At 42.7% G+C, this 9,720-nt stretch overlaps 1 protein-coding gene across 1 annotated transcript in view; it reads right to left on the bottom strand.

Moving 5' to 3' along the window:
• Positions 1-4,173: 4,173 nt before the first annotated feature.
• LOC139262479 (nuclear factor NF-kappa-B p105 subunit-like) overlaps positions 4,174-9,720 on the bottom strand; it is a 62,873-nt gene continuing 57,326 nt past the window's right edge. The window contains exons 12-14 of the mRNA XM_070877662.1: positions 8,368-8,439; positions 6,000-6,132; positions 4,174-4,354 (exon numbers count right to left, since the gene is read on the bottom strand). Coding sequence (XP_070733763.1) covers positions 4,174-4,354; positions 6,000-6,132; positions 8,368-8,439 — 386 coding nt within the window. The remainder of the gene's footprint in view (positions 4,355-5,999; positions 6,133-8,367; positions 8,440-9,720) is intronic.

The raw sequence follows: 9,720 nt of genomic DNA, 5'->3' as shown, positions 1-9,720 counted from the left end.
CCAGCTTCAGTGAGCTCAATCAATTTCTTCCTAGTAAGGCAGACTTGTCTCCTTTCACTACTATTAGAGGCAAGTTCTGAAATTGATCTTTATATTTCACCGGTACGGTGATATGACCTACCACAGGAATTTTCTCTCCCGAGTAGCCTCGCAGCTCTATCTTGGATTTCTCCAGTTGGAAATCACGCAATTTGTCGAGGTACAGCGACTCCGGTACTACACTCACGGATGCACCCGTGTCAATTTCCATTGGTATCTTGAATCCCACAACATCTATGTGGATTTTGATGCTTTCCGAATCGCTGTCCATTAACCTCGTACTCCTGATGACGTGTAACTCTAACATCGCCTCGTCCTGTTGTTGTTCTTCCATGCTATGTAGTCTCTTGGGATTTCTACTCATAGCTTTGAACGCTGGACTCATAGCTTTGAAAGCTGGTTTACAATTCAGTCGGCATGCCTTCGCAAGATGCCCAGTCTTCCTGCAGAAGAAAAACTCTGCCTTCATGTGTGGACAACTTTGAGCAATGTATAGCACGACTTCGATGCTTTGTTAGAATTTCCAGTTTCTGAGACTTTGGGCCTCCACCGTCTTTTACTTTGAACCTGCAGGTGATTTACCTCGGTTGACTGACGACCGTAATTATTATTTAATTCTCGGGAATATTGTTCGGCCATGCCCATCGACCTCACTGTCTGACAAGCAATCTCAAAAGTCAAGTCATCCGTCATCAATAACTTCTTTCTGATCACATCATTTTTCACCCCACAAACAAACCGATCCCATAATGCTCGGTTTTGAAAGTTTCCAAAATTACAGTGCATCGATAGCATTTTAATGCTACAACGTAATCACTGATACTTTCATCAGACTTTCGATTCCGAATCCCAAAACGATAGCTTCCAGAAATTTCTAACGGTTTGGGGTTATAGTGCTGCTCCAGCTTCATTAAAATCTCTTTAAGCGTTGTGTCCTTTGGCTCATCAGGCACAAGCAGATTTATAAGGGTTTCGTACAATGCCGGACCCGCCTCCGATAAGAAGATCGCTTTCTTACGTTCCAACACAGCCCGGTTCTGGACTGCATTGTCTGGAACTTTGATTATGTTATTTGCAGTGAAAAACATTTCTAGCCAATCCACATACGCTTTAAAACATTCCCGGTTGTGTCTATATTCCCCCAAATGTCCGATTACACCTGCAATTTTAAACTCCAACTGTTCACACCATGTGCTGTATTTTACCTCGGATTTTGTAGCTTTTTTCCAAAGACATAAACTTCCAAAGTCTCTCTGTTGGCTAGCTGAATCCTTCCCCAACAAAATTTAAGCTTTAAATCATCCGAAAAATCCCATCTCGCCGCCAAATGTGATATATTCACAGAGCACAGCACACACGGCTCATAACATGGCAGGCAGCTCTCTCTCGGAAACCTCCGGAATCGGCCTGGTTCTGTTTATTATTAACTATGCAGTTGCAGTACACGATATGTCCACATCCACAGTGTAGAGCTACAAACGTTACAAGCTTACAGACATTAAAGGCCTGTACTCATTGGAATTCAGAAGAATGAGAGGTGATCTTGTCGAAACATAAGATTATGAGGGGGCTTGACAAGGTGGATGCAGAGAGGATGTTTCCACTGATAGGGGAGACTAGAACTAGAGGACATGACCTTAGAATAAGGGGCCGCCTATTTAAAACAGAGATGAGGAGGAATTTCTTCTCTCAAAGGGTTGTAAATCTGTGGAATTGGCTGCCTCAGAGAGCTGTGGAAGCTGGGACATTGAATAAATTTAAGACAGAAATAGATAGTTTCTTAAATGATTAGGGGATAAGGGGTTATGGGGAGCGGGCTGGGAAATGGAGCTGAGACTATGATCAGATCAGCCATGATCTTATTGAATGGTGGAGCAGGCTTGAGGGGCCGTAAGGCCTACTCCTTTTCCTATTTCTTAAGTTCTTATGTTCTTAATCGACGGTATTAATTATTATTTAAACGCTTTGATCGAAAATTGGGGCCAAAGGAATGACTGGAAACAGATAGACCGCAAACATTCGGCATTTCTACCACTTTAGTTTAGAAAGAGAATTATTAAATTATATCGCTGCTTGAGTGCTGTGAGCAAATTGGGCACCACCTCCTTTTTGATTATGTTGGTGGATGGGGTCACGACTGAGTTCTGAGGGGTCCGGTAAGCTTTGCCCAGTCTGTGTAAGTCTCTCCGACTGCTGTCAATCATACAGTGACCCAGCCTGGACTGGGGGAGAGCTGCCCTGGCTCACTGTATGCCCTGGGACACTTTGGGACATTAGCTCCAGCCACATGAAGGTCTCCAAGCACAGCCCAGGGACACGGTGCCCCCTCCCCTCATGGTCCTGTCATTGCCGAGCTCACCAGCTCAATAGCAGTCCTGATTCCCCCCCATCGGAGACCTCCATCGATTCCAATAAACCACCTCCCTCCCCTCAGGCACCGAATGGCACGGTCCATGGATGGGGCATTTCCTGGAGATTGTGCGCAAGAGGGTTGGCGTCAAGCATTAGTTCCTAAATCTGATCCTATTAAATATTTTCTCTGAACATAGATGTTATGACCATGTATCCATTGGATACAAACCGTATTAGCATATAACGTTAACATTAACGGTGACTAGCATGTGGGAGTGACTAATCGTGGATTACAATATCTGTTGTTTTTCCGTAATAGTACCTAGGCAATTAGCTTATGCTATGCTCTTGTCATGTTTGCAGAGGAAGGTATCTAAGAATCAGGTGGAGTGGAGAAGGACCGTAGGAGGGCCTGCTGAGCTGTACACTTTGACCGAGCTCGAGGAGCGTGCTGCAGCCTCAGTGGGCACCCATAATCGTTCTGCCACCCGTGGTGGTGCAGATCCTGTTGTTGCGCCACATGAGTAATGTACAAACCAGTGATCATTTAAAGTAATTTAATGCCATTTGATGATAATATATGAATGATGTAATGTTATGCATGCAGTTTCTGTACTCTCATGTCAATTATATGTCTCTCATTCACATTTATTGCAGTAGTGTTGCTCCTCGTACATATGCCTGCGCAGCGCAGGCATTCTCATGTCTCCGCTTCTCTTCTACTACATCCTCAATTATCTTTTCCAACTCTCCAGGCTCCCCAGGCGCAACGGGAGGCCACTGGAGCATCACCCCAATTACTGCAGGTCGTGCTGACCATGGGGGAAGAACAAGATATGACTGAGGAGGATGATGAGCCTCAAGGGTCATCTGTAGTACCTGCGGCCATGTCATACTCAACGGATGAAGTAGTGGGGCCAAGCAGCTTGCAGCAGGGCACTCTTGAGTCATCCAATGCCTACGCTGACCCCACGGAAGTTGGGTCGGTGAGGTAGGCACGCACTGCGATGGGCAGATGTCAACGAGGACATGGTGTCACTGTCAAGGGCAAGCGTTGACATAAGGTCGAGAGCTCCTCCAGGCGATTGGTGGGTTGATCGGCAACATTGCCACACTATCTCGGAGGACATGGGGCAGATGGTTGCGGCAATGCGGCAAATGACCGACTCTGTCGATGCCATGCCATCATTTCAGGATACGGCACTGCACCCCAAGGTGCCGTACTACCAATCAGCACGACAGTTGCGAGGCAGGAGGAAGAACTTCCTTCTGACTCGGAAGACGTTTCTTTGCAAACGTCTTCTCCTCGATCCACTGAAGTCATTCTGCCAACGTCACTGCCACGCCCCCCACCCCACCCACCCCACAGCAGCAGCCCTCGAGGTGCTCTGCTGCAAGACGTCTTGGTCCTGTTACTAGGGGATTAAGTGAAAAAGTGGGGGTTACGACGAGGGGGATTAAAGTTAGAGAAGGGAAGCGTGGCCACAGGTAGGGATGGGATGGACCCTAATCAATGTATGTTATTGTTATAGTACTATTTTAAAAATGTTGTTAACTGTATGGGGTGGGGGGGAGATGGGTGTTATTGTTTGTTAAAAAATATTTTACATCATTTGTTAAATTATTAAATTTTTTTATTGAACTTTACAATTGTTGTGAAGTGTCTTCAATAACATAAGGTAAAACAGCAACACAAGGGTTGCAAAAATGGCCAGGCCAGGCAAGGATGAAACATAACGCAACTGTAACTGTCACCAACGTAACTTCACGCAAAGCGTTCATTTATGAACTGCTGACGCAACAGTTTTGCAGCTGTGCAACTACCAGTGATGTGGGAGGGCGTGGGAGCATGGGTTCATCGCCAGGCTGATTGTCCTCCCCAAGGTCCTTGTCATCTGCCTCATCCTCCTCCCCTCTCTCCTGAGGTCGACTGGCATTCCCATCTGGCAATTGTTGTCCTCTCCTGGTAGTGAGGTTATGCAACATGCAGCACACAGCACACCACAATGAACTCAGCGACCTGCTCAGGGTGGTATTGTAGGTTACTTCCTGAGTGGTCCAGGCATCTGAAGTGCAGTTTCAGAACTCCAATTGTCTTTTCGATGATATTGCGTGTGGCTGTATGGCTTTCATGGTAGCAGTTCTCGGCTTCTGTCTGAGACTTACGCAGGGGGTCATGAGCCAGCTGGCAAGGCCATATCCTTTATCTCTCAGCATCCAATCGTGACCTTGTGGTTGACTCTTAAACAGGTCAGAGATAGTACTCTCACGCCAAGATATGCGCTTCATGGATGCTCCCTGGAAAATTTACATTTACTTCCATGATTATTTGCTTGTGGTCGACAACAAGCTGTACATTCAGGGAGTGGACTCCCTTTTGGTTCTGAAACACCTCTGCATTCTGTAAAGGTGCTCGCAGGGCGATGTGCATACAGTCTATTGCTCCCTGCATATTGGGGAAGTTTGCTATTCTCTAGAACCCCAAAGCCCTCTCACTCCATGCCTCCCTGGTCATAGAGAAGTTTATAAAGTTCATCCTGCATGCGTAAAGGGCTTCAGTCACCTGTCGAATGCAGCAATGTGTGGCGTGCTGAGAGATACCATAAATGTCGCCAGCTGAGGTCTGAAAGGAGCTCGATGCATAGAAGGAAAGTGCCGCAGTAACCTTAACCTCAACAGGCAGTGCGGTCCTGATGGTGCTGGTTGGCTGCAGATCTCCCTTAATTAGCTGGCATATCTCACTGATGACCTCCTTTTGGAATCACAGCCTTCTAACGCATGTGTTATCGGACAAGTCCAGGTATGATCGCTTATCCCTGTAAATGCGTTGGGTGTAATGTCTCCTCCTCCTCAGCAGTCTGCCACCTCTTTGATTGGGCACATAATGCTCTTCAATGAACCTTCTCCCATCTCTATTCTGCAGCATGTGAGTAGTCATCAATACTGATTGAGAAATTAGAGACCCCATCATTATAAATCACTATAAATGCCCTAATCTGTCATCTTAAATTGTCCTCAACCAATACAATATAAACTCAAAATTAACCACAGTAATTAGATGATTGGCAAGATTCAAAAACGCCCTTAAAATCACTCACGAATTACTTCTCCTCCCAACCACTTCAAGCAGCCTTTTATTAAAGATCTTCCGAGTTACAAAATGGCATCCATATTGCTGAGTTAAGGTCAGGTGATTGCAGCTTTACTTGAGCATCTTTTTGGACGAGCAATCATTTGGGCGAATTATGAGCGAAATACCGAAAGTAGCGCTTGGCGATAATTGGGCAATAATAGGGCGTTAATTTCCATCTTTCATCAAATATGGGAGATAGCCTGAATCTCAGCACTTATGTGAGCGCTAAATGGGCGATGTGCCGAAAGTCTAGCCCATTAAATAACTCCTATAATGGCATTCCTGGTTCTTAATTACTTAATTTCACAAGGCTTTATTTTATGTACATATAGATTCATATTATCCTGTTATACAACCATGGAATATCTATTAATAAATTATGAAACATGTACTGTTACTACATATTTCATAGATCCTTTCACTGTGCTTGACCCAGAACTACTATGAAAGCTTTTCAGCCTGACATCGTACTTACACATTATTCCTGGTATCCTGGGTTGTTACCATGTGATTGTAAATAGCCAATGGCTTTTTTATTTCTCCATAACCTGACAGCTCAGCTGTAGGAAAATAGGCCAGTATATCATTATCCACAGGAAACTGTAAACCTGCAGATAAAACATACAAATATAAGCTCGCTCAATTCATATCTGCAATGATAAAGTAACCTGTCATGACTGAAATGCTTATTTTGAGAAAAATAAAGGATTTTTTGAAAGGGTTCAAAAAGGATGTTAAAATTCAGAAACAAATGATTATAATCTAAATGAATAGCTCAGATTTTTCATGTGTTGAAAGATAATATATTAATTTTGATCTATTCACAATGTGATCTTCTTGATTTATTCACAATATGTGATCATTTCTTGAGCAATGTTGTGAACTGACTGCTATTACTTTTAGAGAAGGTTCACAATCAGATGGTAGAAATAAAACAGTAAAACTGTGAATGCTGAAGATCAAAAATGAAAATAGAAAATGCACTGTCAGCCGTCTGATGAAGGTTCCCACCTGAAATAATAATCAAACTTCCTTTATATGCTAATTGATTTATGCATTTTAATATCTTCTTTTTTTAAATATCATAGTAAAATAGTGCTGTTTAAAGATGTTAGTTAAAGCTATCTTGTGCTGTTAAACCCTGAAGCACCTCAAACATCAAAGTAATTATGTGACATTTCATAAAAAGCCACTGAAATACCAGAGGTGAGTATTATTAGGCTATTCACACACAGAGAGCTTAATCATGTACTCATCCAACATATATACACACATTTTCCAACAGAGCTCAGAGGATTGGGAATTTTGCTGATTTTCTCTTCCATAGTCCAATGATGATAAGACAAATTGTTGTGCACAATAGCTGCTGCACCTGAGATCAGCTAACTGAGTGCAGATCAATGATCTTACCTAGGATCTTCTGGTGTTTATAGTTCTGTACCACATCAGCACATACCCACTAATCCATCGACGAAGTTGCATAGTCATAGTTTTACATGAGCATTAGATAATCATAAGTAACAATACACTACAACAACAACAACTTGTATTTATATAGCACCTTTAATTAAGTAAAAAGTCCCAAGGTGTTTCACAGGAGCCTTATAAAACAAAATTTGACACCGAGCCACATAAGGAGAAATTAGGACAGATCACCAAAAGCTTGGTCAAAGAGATAGGTTTTAAGGAGCACCTTAAAGGAGGAAAGAGAGGTCGAGAGGGGGAGACGTAGAGAAGAATGCAAAGATCTCGGAGGGTTTTTGGGATGGGGGAGGTTGCAGCGATAGGGAGGGGCAAGGCCATTTGGTGGGATTTGAAAACAAGGATGAGAATTTTTAAACCGAGTCATTACTTAACTGGGAGCCAATGTAGGTCAGTGGTCACAGGTGTGATGGGTGAACAAGACTTGGTGCAAGTGAGGACACAGGCAGTAGAGGTTTGGATGACCTCAACTTTACGGAGGGTAGAACTTGGGAGGCCAACCAGGAGTGGTTTGGAGTAGTCAAGTCTAGAGGTAACAAAAGCAGGGATGAGAGTTTCAGCAGCAGATGAGCTGAGCCAGGGGTGGAGACGGGTAATGTTCTGGAGGTGCACATAGGCCGTCTTGGTGATGGATGGCTATGTGGTCAGAAGCTCATTGTGGGGTCAAATATGACACTAGGGAGAGGGATGGAGTTGGTGTCTGGAGAATGGAGTTTATGATGGGGCTCTCGAAGTCAATGGCTTCAGTCTTCCCAATATTTAATTGGAGGAAATTTCTGCTCATCCAGTACTGGATGTCAGATGAGCATTCTGACAATTTGGAGACAATGGAGGGGTTGGGAGAAGTAGTAGTGAGGTAGAAGTGGGTGTCGTCAGCGTACATGTGGAAACTGACGTGTTTTTGGATGATGTCGCCAAGGGGCAACATGTAGATAAGAAGTAGGAGGGGGTCAAGGATAGGTCCTTGGGGGACACTAAAGCTAACAATGCGGGAGCAGGAAGAGAAGCTGTTGCAGCTGATTCTCTGGCTATGATTAGATAGATAAGAATGGACCAGGCGCGTGCAGTCCCACCCAGCTGGATGACGGTGGAGAGGCATTGGAGGAGGATGATGTTGTCAACTGTCTCAAGGCTGCAGACAGGCTGAGAAGGACAAGGAAAAATGGTTTACCTTTGTCACAGTCACAGAATGTCATTTGTGATTTTGAAAAGAGTCGTTTCAGTGCTATGGCAGGGGTCATAAAATATAACAAATATGGAAATATTTCAAGAATGACTAGCATTTATATTAATGGAAGTTGAAAGGTATTTCTATTCATGTTCAATTCATGTGATTGGGCAGGTAAAAATAAAAGACTCACCTGCAGTATTGTCATCTTTGTGTGCATATGAGGGTGAATTGAAGAAATCAGGTCTTTTTAAAACTGTCATTTCTGAAAGTAGGTTAGAGCATTACTGAAGTTACGAATATGCGTGTCATACTTTGTACAAGCATTATATTTTGAATCATGGTGGACAATCTTTTTCACTTACCAATGTGCTTTAAAGAATTTTGATAAGAATAAACAAAATCTAAAGTAATGGTTTTATCAGCCTGCTCTTCACAAGAGCTAAGAATAAAACTTAATATATTCAAGAGTATTTGAGCTCATCCAGGCAGGATTCGCTCTGAATTCCTGTTCCCTTTTTGGTCAGCATTAAGTCCTGTGTACTACATTCTAGCACATTGTCTCTCCCCCTCTATATTTCCATAGAAACTACACATTACTCTCACATAGGAACAAATCATGGGTGAAAAAAAACCTGACTTTTATTACCAACGTAATAACAGCTCGGAAATTATAAAGGAATGTCCCAGTCTCCCGCTGTAATTTCAGTGGCAGATTAGAGGAAGCCCTAAACCAGTGGCCGTGCTGAGCCATTTTTGTTGTTTCCCCAAGGCTTACACCAGAGACTTCCAGCAGAATTCAAGGTTGAAAAAGTTTCCCCAACTTCAAAATTCTAAGTGAAAGTGATGCACTATTATATTCGGGCTATTAAATCAGGTCCTTCTCAATTCGTATCACTGCTCACATTCTCATTTCCTGTATGAGACAATCAGTATTGAGAAGATTTTAGCTCCATCAGCATATGAGCATAATAGTCTCTGTCCCATCTTGAAAATTAATCCTTTAACTGTTTTTCAAACATAGCTAGCACTGTTTTTATACAAATTATAAACGCTGCTCATGAAATGCTCCTCTAAATTTTCTTAATAGTTGAGATATAATTGATTTTCAACATATATGTTTTTCTGCACACTTTTGCATGCAATTTGATTTTCAGATTTTTTTAGTTTCAACTTATTTGTTGGGGATTTGATATAAACTAAACAACAACCTGCAATTCTATCCATTTTCATGTACAAGGAAGTATATAATGCAATCACATCATTAAAATAATTGCGAAGCACCCACATTCATGGCATATTTTATTATATTTTAACTAATTCCGTTAACCCTGACAAATTCTTAATCATGATCCAAAGGTTGGGTGATAGCATTAATATTTATCGGAATGCCAACATACAAACCTATAAATTCTGACTCATTTGGGGCGTGCAATCAGTGCTATCTGGACAAGAGAAGAAATATTTGGGGCTTGAGAGAACATTGGTGACAGGCTTCACCCCTCCAAGTCAAAGGTCTGTTCCCACACACGTGCCTGGTCATCTA

Source organism: Pristiophorus japonicus, chromosome 4 (genome assembly GCF_044704955.1).
Source record: "Pristiophorus japonicus isolate sPriJap1 chromosome 4, sPriJap1.hap1, whole genome shotgun sequence".
NCBI lineage: Eukaryota > Metazoa > Chordata > Chondrichthyes > Pristiophoridae > Pristiophorus > Pristiophorus japonicus.
Note: the sequence above shows the minus strand (reverse complement) of the source record. Positions and strands in the feature narration are given on the sequence as shown.